Raw genomic sequence first — 20,235 nt, 5'->3', positions numbered from 1 at the left:
AACAGATTTTCCTTAAGAGGTTTTAGCCAGGTATGGTAGCTCATGCCTGTAATCCCAGCACTTTGGGAGGCTGAGGCAAGGAATCTCTTGAGCCCAGGAGTTCAAAACCAGCCTGGGCACCATAGCAAGACTTTGTCTCCAAAAAACAGGAATTATATTTATATTTTAGAAATATTGGTCTGGCAGCATCAGTTAAAACATGAATTGGAGGCTGGGTGCAGTGGTTCATGCCTGTAATCCCAACAATTTGGGAGGCTGAGGCAGGCAGATCACTTGAGGTCAGGAGTTTGAGACCAGCCTGGCCAACATGGTGACACCCCATCTCTACTAAAAACACCAAAAATTAGCTGGGTGTGGTGGCTGGTGCCTGTAATCCCAGCTACTCAGGAGGCTGAGGCAGGATAATCGCTTGATCCTGGGAGGTGAAGGTTGCAGTGAGCTGAGATTGTGCCACTACACTCCAGCCTGGACAACAGAGTAAGACTCCATCTCCAAAACAACAACAACAACAACAACAACAACAACAACAAAACATGAATTGGAAAACAGCTGTTTTCAGACACTGAACAACAGATAATGCAGCACTGTTAACCCAGAGAGAAGGAAAACCAAATGAAGTGAGCCCCGTAAGTATCCCAGCTTACTAACTGAAGGGGTTTCCAGGATATAACACACAGACAGGGAACCCAAACAGAGCCCAGGGGTCTCAATGAGTGGAGGAGAAAGGGTAAAAGTTTCAAGAAGTTGAGATTGCAATTTGTGGTGCAGAATACCAAAGACTAGGGCTTTAAACACAGCGAGAGCTCTGGAGAGTTTCTGACAGATCTTTGGCTGAATAATGATCTGTGTGTGTATAGAGTAAACCTACACGAGGCTGGGGAAAGAACATCTGGAAAGCAGTAGGTTGGAAATTGCAGGAGCTCACAAACAAGGATGGAAAGAGTTCATGTTCCCATCAGCCAGAGCAGAGAGACAATAGACAAGATGTCAAGTAGAGTCTTAAGAATGGTAGCTAAGGCGTAAAGGGCTAAATTAGCCTTAAAGACTGCTCTGCAACTTCATTAAGGCAAGTGGGCACCTATAGTCCCAGCTACTCGGGAGGCTGAGGCAGGACAATGGTCTGAATCAGGGAGGCAGAGCTTGCAGTGAGCCGAGATCGCACCACTGCACTCCAGCCTGAGGGACAAGAGCGAGACTCTGTCTCCAAAAAATAAATAAAGGAAAAAGAAAAAAAGAAAAGAAAGTTTAAAAGCAAGCATCAAAAAAGTAAAACTGGCCAGGCATGGGGGCTCATGCCTGTAATCCCAGCACTTTGGGAAGGTGAAGTAAATGATTGCTTGAGGCCAGGAGTTCAAGATCAGCGTGGGAAACATAGCAAGACCCTGTTTCTGCAAAAAATGAAAATTAGCGGGGCACAGGCACATGCTTGTAGTCCCAGCTATTTGGGAGTCTGAGGCAGGAGGATCTCTTGAGCCCACAGGGTTGAGGCTGCAGTGAGCCATAATTGTGCCTTTACTCCAGCCTGGGTAAAAGAGTGAGACCCTGTCTCTTAAAAAAAAAAAAAAAAAAAAAAAAAAAAAAAAAAAAAAAAAAGTAAAACCAATCCTAAGTAATTTAACTGCACGCCAGAATAAAATCTAATATTCTTTAAAGGAATTCAGTAAAATGCGACATTCAACAATGTAAAATTCGCAATGTTTAGCATACCACAAAAAATTACCTGGCATGCATAGGAGGAGGAAGATACGATCTGCAAACAGTAGAAAAATCAATGAATAGTGCATACTCAGTGTCAGGTGATAAAAACAAACAAACAAAAGAAAAAAGAAAAAAGTATCGATCAGCAGAAGTAGATCCAGAAATGACAGAGATGATGGAAATAGTAGCAAAAATATTGAAACTGCTATTTAAAGTATGTTCCATACACTCAGGAATTTGGAGAAAAATAGAAGCATGATAAGGAGAGAAATGGAAGATGTAAAAAAGACCTAAACAGAACTTCTAGAGATGAAAAATACAACACTAGAAGTATAAATGCACTGGATAGGATAAATAGCAATGTTAGACATTACAGAAGAAAATAGCATTAATCTTAAAGCTATAGCAATAGAAACAACCCCAAATAAAGCAGAGAGAGAAAAAATACTAAGATAAACAAAATCACAATGGGATACCATGTCACATCTATCTACTAGGTTGGCTATAATAAAAAATTAGTAACAAGTACTGGCAAGGATGGGGAGAAATCAAAACCCTCCACTGCTGGTGCGGATATAAAATGGTGCAACCACTTTGGAAAGTAGGTTGGCAGCTCCTCAAAAAGTTAAACACAGAATATCATTTGACCCAATGATAATTCTACTCCTAGGTACATACCCAAGAGACATAAAAACATATGTCTACACAAAAGCTTGTGCATAAATGTTCATAGCAGCATAAATCATAACAGCCAAAATATAGAAGCAACCCAAATGTCTATCAATGGACGAATGGGTGGAATATGCTATAACCATAAAGTGGACTATTATTTGGCCATAAAAAATAATAAAGTACTGATGATACATGCTACAAGAATGAACCGGGAAACATGCTAAGTAAAAAGCTAGTCACAAGCATCACATGTTATATGATTCCATTAATATAAAATATCCAGAATAGGCAAATCTATTCTATAGAGACAGAAAGTAGATTAGTGGTTTTTTAGGGCTGGGGGGACAGGAAGGTGACAACTAAAGGGTATGGGGCTTCTTTTTCAGGTGATAAAGTGTTCTAAAATTGATTGTGGTGATGGCTGCACAACTCTGTGAATATACTAAATACCATACCATTGAATCGTATACTTTATATGGGTGAATTGTACGGTATGTGAATTATATCTCAATAAAGATGTTACAAAGAAAGACATGTGTGATATTGATGGGGAAATACACACATAGATCAGCCAAACAGAACAGAGAACCTAGAAACAGACCCATACAAACATGCCCGACTGATTTTGACAAAGGTGTAAAATAACTCAGCTGAGGACAGACAGTCATTTCAACAAATGGTACTGGAGCAACTGGATCTCCAGAAGCAAACAAACAAACAAACAAACAAACAAAAGGTTGGGGATGGGGGAATAACCATCTTATTTTTATTTTATTTTATTTTGTTTTATTTTATTTTGAGACAGGGTCTTGCTCTGTCTCCCAGGTTGGAGTGCAGTGGCGTAATCTCAGCTCACTGCAACCTCCCCCTCCCAGACTCAAGGGATTCTCCTGCCTCAGCCTCCCGAGTAGCTGGGATTACAGGTGTGCACCACCACAGCCTGCTCATTTTTGTAGTTTTAGTCGAGACAGGGTTTCTCCATGTTGGCCAGGCTGGTCTCAGACTCCTGACCTCAAGCAATCTGCCCGCCTCGGCCTCCCAAAGCACTGGGATTATAGGCATGAGCCACTGCGCCTGGTCTGATAACCTTATCCTAAGTCTCATACTCTATACAAAAATTAACTGAAAATGGATCATGAACTTACATGTAAAACCCCTAACTGTAAAACTTTTAGGAAAAAAAAATAGAAAAACTTCAGCATCTATAACAGGATTTATCAAAGAGTTCTTGGACTTGACAGTAAAAGCACAATCCAAAGAAGGAAAACTGATGAATTAGATTTAATCAAAATAAAAAATTTTTGCTCTGCAAAAGACCTTGTTTAAGAGGATGAAAAACTATAGAGTGGGCCAGGTGTGGTGGTTCACACCTGTAATCCCAGAACTTTGGGAGGCCGAGATGGGCAGATTGTTTGAGGTCAGGAGATTGTTTGATGGGCAGATTGTTGAGACCAGCCAGGACAACATGGTGAAACCCCAGCTCTACTAAAAATACAAAAAATTAGCCGGGCCTGGTGGCGCATGCCTGTATTCCCAGCTACTTGGGAGGGTGAGGCAGGAGAATCCCTTGAACCTGGGAGGCAGAGGCTGCAGTGAGCTGAGATTGCACCACTGCACTCCAGCCTGGGTGACAGAGTGAGACTCTGTCTCAAAACAAAAACAAGCAAACAAACAAACAAAAAACCCGAAACTATAGAGTAAGAGAAAATATTTGGAAACCAGATGGCCAACAAAGAACACATATCTAGAACCCATCAATAACTCTCAAAACTCAACAGGAAAAGCCAAACAATCCAATTCAAAAATGGGTAAAATATATGAGAAGACATTTTACCAAAGAAGATATACAGATGGCAAATAAACACATGAAGATATTCAGCATCATAACCCATTGGGAAATGCAAACTTAAGTCACAATGAAATACCTTTACACATATATTAGAATGACTACAATAAAAAAAAAATAGTGACCACACCAAATGCTGGTGAGAATGCAGAAAACTGGCTCACTCGTACATTCCTGGTGGGAATGTAAAATGATATAGCCATTCTCAAAAACAGTTTGGCAGTTTCTTTAAAAAGTAAACATGCAATTACTATATGACCCACAATTGTACTCCTGGGCATTTATTCCAGGAAAATGAAGACTCATGGTCAAACACACACCTGTATGTGAAGGTTTATAGCAGCTCTATTCATAACAGCTAAAAACTAGAAACAACCAGAGGTTCTTCAATGAGTAAATGGTGAAGCAAACTTTGGAACAACCAGACCATGGACTGCTGCTCAACAATAAAAAGAGACAAACTACTGATATAGTCAGCAACTGGATGGACTTCCAACAAGTTATACAGAGCAAAAACGAGCCAATCTCTAAGGCAATTGATATTTATAGAATGTTCTACCCAAAATGGAAGGCACATTCTTTTAAGATACATGTGAAACATTTACCAAGATAGATCAAATCTGGGGCCACAAAACATGTTTCCATATGTTTCAAAGGGCTAAAATCATACAATATATTTTCTCTGACCTCCAGGAGGAAAGAGTGGTGTAGGGAGAAGGGTTAGGAAACTGTTCAATCCATCCACACAGGGCATGTTGAGACCAAGCTGTGAGTGCGGACATACAGGGAATTTTTTTTTTTTTTGAGACAGGGTTTCACTGTTGCCCAGGCTGGAGTGCAGTGGCATAATCACAGCTCACTGCAGCCTCTACCTTCCATGCTCAAGGGATCCTCCCACCTCAGCCTCCCCAGTAGCTGGGACCACAGGTGCACACCACCATGCCTGGCTTACTTTTTGTATTAGTTTGTAGAGATGGGATTTTGCCATGTTGCCCAGGCTGGTAAGGGAGACTTTTGGGGAGAGAAAAGTATAGAATGGATAGGCCTCCATTAGCCCTTAAATGTGTAGGGTCAGAGAGAGAGAAAAGTCAGAGATAATTTCAAGATTTCTGGTTTGGCAGTTAGGGTGTAGTAGTGGAAATTCCCTTGACCAAGATAGGGAACACAGGCAGAAGAACCCCATGAAAGGCATAAGGAGGAAAGGACACGTCTGCTTTGGGTAAAGGCTGAGTTTGAGATGTCTGTGAGACACCTGGTTAAAGGCATCCGGAGGTAGAAAAAACTGGGCCTTTGAGAAGAATCTGGGCGATTGATTTCACAGAATATGTAGAGGAATTATGCTAGAATGCAATGCCAGAAACACCAGCATTTCAGGAATGCTCAGAGGGAGAAGTGGCCCACAAAAGTAGGGGAGAAAGGAGATTTTTGAGAAGGAAGAAATGGTTGACAGTATCGAATGCCACAGAGAGGTCAAGTATGAGCCCAGCTAAAAAATTCCCAGGGATTCCATGGATTTAACAAGTGGGTGTCATGCTCTGATAACTTTTGTCCTCTATTAGTTAACCTCAGCTTCCTATGTAAAGAGGATAACACCACTTAGCTCACTGGGGTCTTATGGGCTGAATTACATAATAGATGAGACAGTGCAGCACAGCCCCTGGTACAAAGTGGGCACTCAATAAATTTGATAAGGGTTTCTCTTGTGAGGAGCTGGCAATGCAAGCATGATGCCAAGGTGTTGTAAGAAAAGGTCTGCCAGTCGGTGCCAGTCTTGAAGGGTAGAGACCTTGTCAGCACTGAGCATGTAGTAAGTGTTCAATAAATAGTAGCTGTTATTGCCATCTGCTGCTATTACTACAGGCACCCTTCAAGCAGTAGGGAGGCCTGCTGTTGGAAGGTGGAAAGATCGATGTTTCTGATTCCCTGGGTGGGGAACCTGCATCAGACTACAGATAGGTTTTACCACTAGGTGATATTTAATGTGGCTTAGATGTCATTCCACTCAAGGTACAGATTCAAATGGTAAACCTGTCTCCCTAGTGTCAACTTGGTCATCCAAGTGTACTAGGATTTTTAAGTCATGGGCAAAGCAAGGTGCCAAGATACTTACAAGGAAAGTGACCTGCCAGCACTTCACCCTGCTCATCTGGAAAATGACATCCTGGGTCTGGCTGTCAGGCAGGGTGATGCAGCAGCTGATCTCGTTATTGCCGACAGAAAGAACAGCTCCAGAGCCTGGTTCTGGGTAGTCACAGGTACAAGGATCCAGCTGCAAGTATCCATAGTGCTGTACCTCCCGGGCCAGCTCCAAAAACTGCTCCAAAGAGGGTGATGGGTGGGAGGGGGAGCAAGAAGCAGCAAAAGACCACTTGAAACAGATGAAAACCTCATGTCAGAAGCTACTGCCATTCTAGGAGAATACATGGAACTAAGTCACAGTGAAAGCACCTTTTCTTCTTGATCATACAAATGGAGATAATGCCCCTGGTGCTCACCAGAAGCCTGGGGGAAATTCCTGGAGTGTCATTCCAGGGAAGGGACCATTCCTGCCTCTTTCACTGTTGTGTCCCTGCCCCTGTTATGGTGCTTGGTACACAGTGGAAATGAAAATAGTCCATGAGTAAATGAAGAATGAAGAAAAGAGTCCATAAAATGGATGAACAGATATGATTCTGTCTCAGCAGATTATAATAGCAAGTAAACAAAAAAAGTGTATGTTGGCTTTTTTTAAAAAAAAAAAAAAAAAAAAAAGTCCCACTCTATCACCCAGGCTGGAGTGCTACGGTGCGGTGCGATCTCGGCTTACTGCAACCTCCGACTCCCTGGTTCATGCATTTCTCCTGCCTTAGCCTCCCAAGTAGATTACAGGCAAGTGCCACCGTGCCCAGCTAATTTTTGTATTTTTAGCGGAGACAGGGTTTCACCATGTCGGCCAGGATGGTCTCGACCTCCTGACCTCGTCGTGATCTGCCTGCCTCGGATCCCAAAGTGCTGGGATTACAGACGTGAGCCACTGTGCCTGGCCTAAAATACTGGCTTTTAAAAAGTTAAGCTGAGATCTATGTAGGAAGAAAAGTAGTTCATTTCTACAGGCTGCTTTATGTGATGTTATTAATTGCCAGAGAAAGAGACTTTAGAAATGGCAATGAGGCCACGAGCTGGTCTGCTTTCTAAATAGAATTCCAGAGAGCCCCCAGTTGCCAAGGGAACACTTTTATGTGACTTTTAAAATTTAACTTTTCCCTCTGTTTCTGAAGTGACGTAAGAACTGAGGACAGTTGCAGTCACACCACTGATCAAGGCATCCTGTCTCATTAACATCTGTCCAGGGCTTTTAATTTTATTAATGATTGCATTTAAATAAGCTGGTATGGGTTTGGTGACTTCCACTCTGTTCTTCCAGCTTTCACCATGGGCCTGACCTAGTGTTATGTGAGATGTGCATGTAGAGAACAGTTTCCACTTTAGCACATGGCTAAATCAGAAAGAAGACTACCCAGTGACAACTTGTGATCCTTTCCTGAAGCAAGGTACCTCACACCTCCTTTACAAAGACTCCAGAGGCGTTCTCTGATACAGTGAAACAGGCCGAGACAGAAGCAGTAAGGGACAGCTGACTCCTGATCTCGTGCCGGCAGGAGTATTCAAAGCCACTGTCCCATCCAGCCACATGTGCCAGCTCATTGTGCCATGGTCCAGGCCTCAGCTAGGGAGATGCAGTAAGGTGCTGGCCTTTGGTTGGGTCAGTGAGAAACATCAGAAAGGACAGGCTGTGAGTACACGGTACTTGTGCAGTGACTGGGGGCAGGAACTGAGTCACCTTGCCACAGAGCAGACAGAGAGTAGTGTCATGCTTTTGCTACGACACTTTCTAACTGATATGGTATAAATCTATAATTGTTTATCTTATTGTTTGATAACACTTCTTTAAAATTCTAATAATCTCTTGGCTGCAATGAACTAAAAGAAATGAAAGTGTTTGAAAAGTGAAGCTCTATTTTGCAAAAAAGTTGGTGATGAGTAAGTAACTTATATAAAATGCCTGTTGGCATTTGACATTCGATAAACGGGTGTTGTAATATTACTAACTATATGAACACCAGAAGACAGAAAGCTACAAGGATTATCTCCTTGAAAATTAGTTCAGATTGTATCTTAAAAAGACAATTTGACATACACAGCTGCAGAAAATATGTTTATATTAATTTATTTTCATTTTGATCAGGGATTGGTAAACTTTTATGTAAAGAACCATCTAGTAAATATTTTCAGCTATACAGACATATGGTCCCTGTTGCAACTACTTACCTCTGCCACTGCAACACAAAAGCAGCCTTAGACAATACATGAATGAATGATTGTAACTGTGTGCCAATAAAACTTTATTTACAAAAAACATGGCCCATGGACCACAGCCTTTCTCAGATTTAGATCAAATGAGTCTTCTTTAAGTTAATTTCACTCATTTTCAGTTCCAAGTTTTCTTGTACATAAAATATAGTTGTTAATGTGTTTGCTCCATTAGCCGAAGAACTTCACAAACAAATAATGTTGGTTGCATATCAGTACATGCAGATGCTTTGAGAGAAAGTAAATTTCAATAATAATCAAATTTTTTTCATTCAATTTATGTAGTCAAAGCAAAGCTTTTTAAAAATAGCATTATTACAAATAGTATGGTAAATTCAGATCAAATGTTTATCGTAGAAGATAAAATGTATTTTGTGGAAAAACTACAAATACACATTTTGGCAGAGCATGGCAAGAACAACATTCTTACTAAATTAAGAGGTTTGTAGGGCAGATATGTACAAAGACTTGGTTGTGGTATACACAGTTTGTAATTGCATCCAAAGTAACAGCAACATTCTATCAATCAAAATAGAAGCTGCACTTATCAAAATTTCCAAACACAGAGAAAAACTGAGCTCCTTTTTTTGTGAGAAAGCTGAGGTAGAACACGGGGCTGGTGGGTGGCAGGCGATACTAAATTGTGGCAGTATGTGCCTTTCCTTTTCTTTTTTGCAGTTCATCAATAAAATCTCAGTGAGCCTTTGAAGAATTATTTTCTGTTACGTATAAATGAGTCCTCTAAATTTTGGTTGCATTTCATTCAAAAATCAATGTTGCAGTTGTGAACACTGGCAAAGTCAAAAGAACTTTTAAAAAGACAACACAGCGAAACAGAGGCCATTTCTTCTGTTCAAATACATCTCGTCTGTCAGACTCACATTCGCTGCTTGGGGGCAGGAGGTATGTGAGTTAGTAACACCTTTATGGAAACTTTAAAAATGAGTATTTAGAAATATATCCTGAGGAATAATAGAACACATACTCAAAGAAAGAGGATGTTGGCTGCAGTATTCAGGGACTTCAGCCAGGAGCTGTACCAGGTGCTGTGAATACACAGAGTATGTATAAATTAGACACAGCCCTGGGCCTCATGGCTCTTGCTGCCAAAGTGATTTATAGCCGCAAGAGCTGGAAACAACCTGACTTCCAATAACAGAAAAGTGGTTAGCCAAACGATAATGTAACCATAAAATGGAATACTCTGTAGTCACTAAAAATAATGCGGAGGATCTATATTAATTAACTTAGCAGAGGACTCACAATATACCGTCTGTATTTTTTTAGAATCTTTAAACAATAAGCTTTTACTAATTCCATACTCAGAACAATCAATGAATATATTCTCATTTTTTAAAAAAGAGCCCCACTTTTAGTGCTTGGTAGGTTTATAAATTACAGAAACAGTTCAATTCTAACGTGTTTCTTTAACTCCCTTTCAAGGGATTTCGCTTGGAGCAATATTTGATTCACCTTTGTTTGATTGTCTTCTTCCTGGAAAGCTGCTAATTTCTGCCTCTGCGCCTGTGTGGGCTTGGCCCATTCTTTTTCAATGTCCTGTATTGCCTTAAAATAACAGAAGTTGTGAAATTAGCAGTCTTAGCAGAAATTAAGCAATCTGACAAAAACATACTCTTGTACGAAGGGATATAAAAACAAACCCAAGTGGATATATATTTAGGGATTTAGCATGTTACAAGCCTTATTTTTTAAATTAGTAAGAAAGGATTGCTCAACAGCTTGGGGACAATTGGCAATACTTGGCAAAGAAGAAAATAAAATCAGCTCTTTCCCCACACCACCCAATCAGATAAATTCCAGATAAAGATTTAAATGTATAAGACCATAAAAGAATTAGAAAAAAAAAAAAAAGGTAAATATTTTATCTGAACTTGAGGTAGGGAATATCTTTTTTAAGATATAAAACAAAATGTCATAATGAAGAAATAGTCATATATAATTATGTGAAAACATAAAACTTCTGTACATGAAAACCACCACGAACAAAACTAAGAATCAAATGGAAAACCAAGGAGAATGATTGCATCATATATACCAAACAGTTAATATTTATATAAAGCAATAGGAAAAACGTAAGCATCACCAGCAGGAAAATGGACAACAGCTATGTATTGGCAATTGACAAAAAGGAGTTCCAAATAATAAGTATATTTGAATCATAAACATAGATATTGGAAAAATATATTGATAAGTCAATTACTGCTATTGTTTATAACAATGAAACATTTTCAACTTGATAGTGGCAAACACATGTATAGTGCTTACTGTGTGTCAGACAATGTTCTAATTGCTTCAGAACAAAAGTCAATCCTTACCGCCATCCTGTGACATAGGTACTGTTATGAAATGCCCCAAAAGAGGTAATTGAGTTTGGGTATAACTAAATAATAGGCTATGCTATCATTAAAAATTACACAGAATGTTTAACAACATAGGAAATGTGTGTAATGTACATGAAAAATATCATATTACCAAGTAAGAGTCTAGTAGTAGACCCTAATTTTTATAAAACAACAAAAAATAAATGTAAAACAACAAGAATTCCTCATATGGATACTTACGAGTCAAGGAAATGGATGTGCAAATACGTGAAATGTATATGAAATAAATATACCCAAAGAGTTAATTAATAGTTTATATGTCTGGTTGATTTAAGATTTGAGGTGACATCTACTTTCATTTTGAACTCTTCCACACTTGCAAACTTTTATAAGATAAAACTAATCTTACATTAAAAAAATTAAAGTTGAATATATTGTTGGGTCCTGTCTGGTCAGCCTAGGGTAACCACCATCAGCAAGTGTTCCCAAACTCTAAATCCCTAATGGGGTTCTCGGTTGCTTCCTAATCCACTGCAGGCTTCAGCAGAACGACACTGGGCTCAAAGGCAGAAATCACCTGGAAGGCAACAGCCCCCTGTGGAAGCCCGTCAGGATTGTGGTGAAGCAACATGAAACGTGGAAGCAACAAAGCCTATTGTCTCAGCCTACCCTCCCTGGGCTAGGCACCTTTTCCTGTGCTCTTTCCCTCTCCTCTCGGCACCCAGCTCCCTTCCCCTTTTAACCAGTCTGGCCCCAGGGAAGCCGTGGAATCAGCTGTCCACCTCCTCAGCTGCACACACTCAGCCTGTGCTGCTCTGACTTGTCATGACAGGGCAGAACTGGCCATTGTCCCTCAGGCTGTCAACCCCTAAGGGAAGACACTGCGCCTGTCATTTCAGCGTGCCTTGCCCAGTGTCCTACATACGGCAATGCCCAGCAATTCTTTGCGAATTATCAGGCGCTTATTTTCACCTTAGTCTGAACATAAGCCTATCTGTTACATCCCTCAGTGATATTGGCAGGTTATGCTTTATCTCTCAGAGAATAATGAAAAGCTGAATACGCCTTAAATATTGCTTTAGGCTGGGGGAAAAGGACATGGGGTTTAGAGAAGAGAAGAAAAATAACTAATATTTGTTGAAAACTTGCTTTAGATTGATTTTGTTACTGACTTTTCCCCAACTACAGTGGTCCCCCTTATCCTCGGGGGATACTATCCAAGACTCCCAGAAGGGATGCACTGGTACTATCATGGATAATATCAAACTCTATATATACTATGTTTTCTCCTGCATATACATACCTATGATAAAGTTTAATTTATAAATTAGGCACAGTAAGAGATGAACAACAATAACTAAAAAGAAAATAGAACAAGTATAACAATATGTCAGCATTGCTACTCTTGCACTTTAGGGCCATTATTAAGTAAAACTGGGGCCTTGAACACAAGTGTTGGGATACCAGGACGGTGATAACTGAGATCACTACTGAGTGACTGATGGGTGGATGATGCAGACAAGATGAATAAACTGGACAAAGAGATGTTTCATGTTCTGGGCCAGGAAGACATTTCATCACACTACGTAGAATGGCGTGCAATTTAAAACTTATGAATTGTTTATTTCTGAAAATTTTCCACTTAATATTTTCAGACCATGGCTGACCGCAGGTAACTGAAACCACAGAAAGCCAGACCAAGGATAAGGGGGGCCTACTCTATTCTGTGGGGAGGAACAATACCACCATTTTACAGATGAGTAAATTGAGGTTCAGAGAGGTTATGATGTTCAAGATGACCCAGCGAGTAAGTGGCAGGAGTTAGAGCAAACCCAGGTCTGGGCACTTATAGCAGGCCCTCCTACCCTTGCCCAAGCCACTGAATTCTTACCAGGTAGGCAGCTACCTACCCCAAGGCTTTCTCCTTGTCGCCAGTTCTTCTTCAAACCAAACCTACAGAGCATACGAGAAAGCATGGGTGTGAAGAACTAAACACTGCCTTCTTTCCTGAATTGTACTTGATGGTAGAATCTGGCAAAGGCTGTTAGCACAGGGGAACAATATCGAAAAGAAGGGATGGCTGTGTAAAGATAAACAGGAGTCACAGCAGTAAGTACTAACCCAAGACGTGTCATTCACCATCAGAGTAACTGGATCCTCAGACACAGAGATGCAGATGTCCTACAGCAAAGGTAACGTAACTGTTTTGTTTCATTACCTTTTTTTTTTTTGAGACAGAGTTTCACTCCTGTTGCCCAGGCTGGAGTACAATGGTGTAATCTCGGCTCACTGCAACCTCTGCCTTCTGAGTTCAAGCGATTCTCCTGTTTCCGTCTCCCAAGTAGCTGGGATTACAGGCGTGTGCCACCATGCTCAGCTAATTTTTTGTCTTTTTAGTACAGATGGAGTTTCACATGTTGGTCAGGCTGGTCTGGAACTCCTGACCTCAGATACCTCAGATGATTGGCCTGGCTTGGCCTCCCAAAGTTCTGGGATTACAGGCATGAACCACCACACTTGGCCTTTTTTTTTTTTTTTTTTTTTTGAGACAGTCTTACTCTGTTGCCCAGGCTGGAGTGCAGTGGTGTGATCTCAGCTCACTGTAATCTCTGCCTCCTGGGCTCAAGCCATACTCTCGCCCCAGCCTCCCAAGTAGCTGGGACTATAGGCATGTGCCACTACACCTGGCTAATTTTTGTATTTTTAGTAGAGATGGGGTTTCACCACATTGGCCAGGCTGGTCTCAAACTCCTAATCTCAGGTGATCTGCCCACCTCTGCCTCCCAAAGTGCTGGGATTACAGGCGTGAGCCACTGTGCCCAGCCTTATATCATTACCTTTGAAAAGAGGTTGACCCGGGGCCGGGCGCGGGCTGGGCTCAAGCCTGATAATTCCCAGCCAACTTTTGGGGAGGCCGGAGACGGGGCGGCGGATCCGAGGGTCAGGAGATCGCAGCATCCTGCGCTAACACGGTGAAACCCCGCTCTCTACTAAAAATTACAAAAACTAGGCCGGGCCGAGGCTGGCGGGCGGCCTATTTTTTAATCCCAGGCTTACTCCGGAGGCCTGAGGCAGGCGAGAATGGCGGCGGGTAACCCCGGGGAGGCGGGGCCTTGCAGTTGAGCTGGAGATCCGGCCACTGCGCTCCAGGTCGGGCCGACAGGGGGAGCGAGACTTCCGCCTCAAAAAAAAAAAAAAAAAGAAAAGAAAGAAAGAAAAGAGTTGACCCTGATTATGGGTTCACAAGTCATCACTCAAATGTGATTTTATACAGTGCCTCACTGTGAGTAGGTCCAGACAATGAGAGTTGAGTCTAGACAAGTCTACTCACTTACACGGTTCCCTGAACACTGGCTGAGAGGGGCTTATGCAGAACTGAACTTAAAAAATCAAGCATCCTAAAGGTGCTACAGATAGAAAAAAAGAAAAAAATAATAAAATTTAAAAATTTAAAAATCAAGCAAAATCACATAAGCCATGGTCTTCCTGAGCTTCAATCACACATGCTCTAGCATCTTCTGCAGAGGGCACAGTAGTGAGAAATGGAGGTCACATGCCTCTCAAAGGCAGGCACTGGCCACTCGGTTCTGGCTAACGCGTGGTAGAGAAGGGCGAGGGACGCATTTGCCTGGACAAGATCACCAGGGCATGGGGGAGTCAGGAAGCCAAAGGTCAGCCCCCCTCCACTCACCAAGCCATGGGCCCTGACGCAGGGCTAGCCCCACCTGGAGGATGGGGTGCCTTTTTCTCATCTGTATTACTGTCCAGGCCAGCAATGGCCCTGCTGAAATGCAGGCCCAGAATTGACTGAGCCTTCAAAATTTATACTTACTTACAGTTTTAAATGTAATCTCTCATTTTTAAACTCAGGTTAAAAGAGGAGAAGAAAGGAAACAGGCTGTGGGAATTCAGTTGACTCATTGGCTATCACTGGGCACATCTGCTTTAGAAAATCAAAGCTGTGCCCCTTAATAGTTAATTATGATGGTTCCATTATTTATCAGAACTCAAGAGCTTTTCATGTTAACTTTTTTAAAGCATAACTGCTTCTTAGTCTTTTTTTTTCTTTTTTGACAGAGTCTCATGCTGTCGCCCAAGCAGGAGTACAGTGACGTATTCTTGGCTCACTGCAACCTCTGCCTCCTGGGTTCAAGTGATTCTCCTGCCTCAGCCTCCCGAGTAACTGGGACTACAGGCATGTGCCACCATGCCCAGCTAATTTTTGTATTTTTAGTAGAGACGGGGTTTCACCATGTTGACCAGGCTATTCTTGAACTCCTGACCTCAGGTGATCCACCTGCCTTGGCCTCTCAAAGTGCTGGGATTACAAGTGTGAGCCACCACGCCTGGCCACTTCTTAGTCTTTCACATATTCCAGGCACCCAGGACACAGAAGGAATGAGACAGTCTCTGCCCTTGGCCATTCAGTCTGGTTGGCAGAAGTTGGAGGAAGGCAGGCATTTTCTTCTGGGGAGAGCCAAGGCAGGCCTCCCAAAAGAGGCAGTGATTGTGGTCCTGACTCTCCTGCTGAACTTGGACCCATCTTTGACTTCTTAGCTCCTCTACCCAGATTCAGGGAACAATGATGATGATGATGATGATGATGATGATGATGATGATGATGACAACGACGATAACAGTGATGATAAAGATTATTATGACATCAACGACAATTTTTTGGAGACTTTGCCAGGCAATGAGCTAAGGCTAGAATGACAGTCTATTAAAGTTTGCAGAAAACTTAGAGATGATGTTAGTTCCACCTCGTCTCAACAGGGAGACGTCGTGGTTCAGAAGGATGCAGTGGCTGGCCCAGAGTCAACCAGAGAGAGGACCGGTGGCAAAACAAGGGACAGAATTCATTTCTTAAATTGCAATTCAGTGTGCCTCCCATGAAGCCCCCCCTTTTTTTTTTAGCTTTGAGCAGAGGAAGTACCATCATCTGTTTCCCTCTGGTTATAACTCTTTAACGAAGACAGATTTAAAAAGTCACATTATGATGCTCGAAGCTCTGACCTCTCATCATAATAAGAAGCAAAAGACATGCCATAAAGATGACACTTCCCACAGGAACAATATTAGAACTATGTGATGCACTCTCAACCAAGGACATGGTATCAAACCAGACACAGCTAATAATGTATCATAATAGCAAGGATACAGTAGCAAGGATGGGCCTCAATAAACATTTAAAGTGGAAAATTATGCTCTCTAACTCATATAACACAAGTACACTGAACGTGTTTTTTGTTTTTTTTTTTTTTTTTTTTTTTTTTTTTTTTTTTTTTTTTTTTTTTTTTTTGAGACAGGTTCTTGGTATGTTGCCCAGACTGGAGTGTAATGGTATGATCACATCTCAAGTGACCTCTGCCTTCTGGGCTCAGGCCATCCTCCTACCTCAGCCTCCTGAGTAGCTGGAACCACAGGCACACACCAACACGCCTGGCTGACTTTTATATTTTTGGTAGAGATGGGATTTTGCCATAGTGCCCAGGCTGGTCTTGAACTTCTGAGCTCAAGTAATCCACCTGCCTCAGCCTCTCAAAGTGCTGGGATTACAGGTGTGTGCCCCCGTACCCAGGCTGAACCAGAACATAATTATACATTGATTAATGTATAATATGGAATGAACTCAAAGCTATATTCTAGCCATAAAAATACAATAGTGAATATTAAACATCTAATAAGTGATATTTTGATTTACCCTCTTAGAATTTAGAAGAGCTTTGGGGTCTTGATCTCTAAAATCACTTAAGGAGGCATGGGCTAAGTTTCTTTTCCCTTCTATGCCCTCTGGTAAGCCAGGGTATCAAAATCCACCAAAATTGACCTTTTTCTATACACAAAGTACTACAGTAGGTTTTATTAACATTCCACTTGAAAAGCTCATTAAAAGTAAGAACTTACCCACCATCTCTCTCTCGCTCCTGAGTTTATAAAAGCTATCGAGTGTAGCAGCTTAGAATCACGCTAAATAAAAGCCACCTGCAAATAAGTGTTGTTAAATTTCTTCATCTACATCTTCTATTAATCCAAACCCACTACTCAATCTTTTGTCAGCGAACCTAATGTTTTTCTTCCGAAAATGTGGATGGTACCAACTGCCTTACAGAGCTGTTATGAAGCTCCAATGACATAATGCACTTAATTAATACGATGCCAGGCCCACCACAGGGCCTAATGCCGACATTGTGCCAGGAACAGTTCCAGTTTCTGGGGACGCAGCAGTGAACAAATAAATACCCACTTTCATGGAGAAATCATTCCAGTAGGGAGAGAGTAAACAAATGTACACAACACACACACATACTTACACTGGCAGATGGTAGAAATGCTACGGAGAAAACAGAACAAGGACGTTGGGATTTGGGGTTTAGCCTGAGTGAGACAGCAAGTCTGGGAGGGGTTGGAGCAGGGCAGGGCTGTGACCCACCACCTTGCCTGCTGCCTAAGAATAGACTGTGAGATATTCTCAGGGAACTCACTGAAAGAAGTTTCTGAGCTTTCTTCCCAGAATTGTGGAAGCCAAGCCTGGAAAAGATCAAGTCTCTGAAGATGGCGGTGTGGTGAGTGTGAAACCTGGGGCGGCTAGTGACCTGGGTGTGTATGTTGGGGGCAGCACGGGCTGACCATTCCACGACTTGGCAGAAGCTTCACCACACGAGGCAGGAGAAGAGAACTGAAGCCAAGCTCGACATTTACTTTATTAGAGGCTGGGGATAGGAGTAGGTAGGGCCAACTACATAATTTTCAGGGTCTACCTAGTGCAAAATGAAAATGCTGTTCAAAAATTAAAAATTTTGGTTAATGGGCACAACAAAATAGAATGAATAAGACCTAGTATTTGCTAGCACAACAGGATGACTACAGTAAAAAAAAAAAAAAAAAATTAATTAATTGTACATTTAAAAATAACTAAAAGAGTATAATTGGAGTGTTTGTAATGTAAAGGATAAATGCTTGAGGAAATAGATACCTTATTTACCCTGATGGGATTATTACACACTGCATGCCTGCATCAGAATATCTCATGTAACCCATAAATATTATATATACACCTACTATGTACCAATGAAAATTTAATTTTTTTAATAAAAAATAAAAATAAAATGAAGAATTTCAAGATGATAACAGCGATCATTACAGAAGCATGGGTTCTCTGAGCCCGGAGCCCAGCGCAACCCCGCAGGCCACACGCCTACTCAGGCTGCTTCTTGGCTCAGGGGCGAGAAGGCTATGCTAGAGTGAGATTTAGGGATCACATGTGACTTTAAGTTATCAGGGATAGCCTTTCTAGGCTCATGATGACAGTGCGTCAGCTGCAAATTCAGAGAGGGATTGTTAAAACAGAGATAGAATTCCTTTTCTCTCTCTAAACTCCTCTACTTTTTACATTTTATTGTTATCGAGATAAAATATATACAACATAACTTGTCATTTTAACTGTTCACAAAATTCAGAGTCATTATATACATTCACAATGTTGGATAATCGTCACCACTATTTAGAGCTAAAACTTTTTGTCACCCCCAACAAAAACTTGCACTCATCAAACAACAACAACTTCTCCTCCACTCCCGCAGCCCCTGGTAAATTCTGTTCTACTTTCTCTCTCTATGAATTTGCCTATTTTAGGTATGGAGGTAGAATTATTAACTACCACAGATTTTTTTTCAGTGATTCCAAGCCAACATGGCCTATGATCTGCGGTGCTGTCAGAGCTCTTGGTGACCCTCACCTGCATGTAGAGCAAATCTAGGGCCGCCCTGCAGTCCATCAGCATGGAGTCGAGGGATGGATCCATATACCTGCAAAATTCAGGAGCACGAAATTCATTCCTGTGACATGGCTCATGGACACACCTGGCAAGTGCTTTGGAAAGTGGTGGCCCTCTACCCTATGAACCAGGGCCCCCTTTTCTAACCAAACCACACCTCCACTCGCCCAGCTTTCACTCTGCGCCTCCATCTCTTTTGTTTCCTAATTTCTTTACACTGTAAGCTCTTACCTGGAGGGCTCTGAGAGTAAAGAGGCACAAAAATAAAGCTTTAGGGGAATGGTCTGCATTCCTGTTCATACTCAGCCTCACTCTTGGCCACCAAGCCCTGGAATCCCTTTCTCCACCGCACAATACCTGGCATAGTCGTCTGCCCATACGGACCCACCCCCATAGTCACCACCCTGCAGCAGGGCCACCCTCATCGGTTGCCTGAGCTGCTCTGGGAGCCTCCTTCCCAGGCTTTCTGTCAGCCATGTGCCCTTAACCTCATGCTTCACATTCTAACCAGAGTGGTCTTTCCTGTGAAACTTTTCAGACTCTCATGGTTCCCAGAGTTAGATATTTATTCTGCTCGCTTTCAAGGCTCCTCCTGGGACCACCCCCACTTTCATTTCCAGTTCCATCTCTCACCAACCCCACCACCAATGCTACATTGCAACCATGTTTTCTCTCCTGTCCCCCTGCCTGGAAGATCAAGGCCCTCGCCAATCTCCTCTCCTGATTGGCCTTTCTTTGCAAGCCTCAAGCAATGCCCCCTCCTCTGGTCCCTACTTCCCAAGGCTGTATTAGCCCGCCCATCCACTGTGCTTCCTCTGCACCCTAAGTTTATTCCAATCGCCGCCCTGATTAAGTTTTCTTGACACCATCTGTGAAGAACCCCAAGGCCAGGGGCCTATCCAGAGTTGCCCCTCTGGATCTTGGTAGAGTGATTTGCAAATAGCAGGGGCTCCGTGTCTGCCTATCAGATCCAGAATCACAAGGAACTGAAATTAATGACTGTAGAAGCACAGTAGTATGTTAAGAAGGGACTGAAACTGTCAGGAAAGGGTACCTATGGCTGATCTCTACCAACCAGAAGGCAGAGGTAAGCAGAGTTGCTACGCTCAGAAGAATAGGGTGATTAGACCAATGAGGTTGGCTTAGACCAGGAAAGGGATAAATATGGTGCTTGAAGGTCAACTTCATTTTGGGGTGGGGAAAAGTAACTGAAGCATCCCTACTTACATTCCAGGTAACTATGCACCCACACATCCCAGAGGCCCCTGTGTGCAGAGAAAAGACCCATCCCAGACTGGGGCTCCCACAGGCCAGCACAGGCACCCTTTGGCCTGGAGGAAGCCATATCAACACTGGAGAGATGCACCCAAGCATCTCTCCTTAAGGACAGAAAAGTTCTTCAGATGCCACTCAGGCCTCACTGAGGCTTCACCTGCTGGGAATCACTCAGCTTTTGGAGTTAGCCTTCCAGCTCCCACCCAACAAGACTTCCCTCTGGAAAGAGGGCAAGGCACCTGCAGGAGCCTATGCCAGAATCTCCCCTCCAGAGA

The 20,235-nt window shown here is 42.3% G+C and overlaps 1 protein-coding gene across 1 annotated transcript in view; it reads right to left on the bottom strand.

Moving 5' to 3' along the window:
- Positions 1-20,235, bottom strand: part of SNX31 (sorting nexin 31) — a 72,884-nt gene that overhangs the window by 17,134 nt on the left and 35,515 nt on the right. The window contains exons 8-10 of the mRNA XM_017859447.1: positions 18,647-18,716; positions 10,040-10,132; positions 6,327-6,530 (exon numbers count right to left, since the gene is read on the bottom strand). Coding sequence (XP_017714936.1) covers positions 6,327-6,530; positions 10,040-10,132; positions 18,647-18,716 — 367 coding nt within the window. The remainder of the gene's footprint in view (positions 1-6,326; positions 6,531-10,039; positions 10,133-18,646; positions 18,717-20,235) is intronic.

This window comes from Rhinopithecus bieti, unplaced genomic scaffold (genome assembly GCF_001698545.2).
Source record: "Rhinopithecus bieti isolate Rb0 unplaced genomic scaffold, ASM169854v2 scaffold_47952, whole genome shotgun sequence".
Classification (NCBI taxonomy): domain Eukaryota; kingdom Metazoa; phylum Chordata; class Mammalia; order Primates; family Cercopithecidae; genus Rhinopithecus; species Rhinopithecus bieti.
The sequence above is the reverse complement of the archived record's forward strand: the minus strand, read 5'-3'. Positions and strand labels throughout refer to the sequence as shown.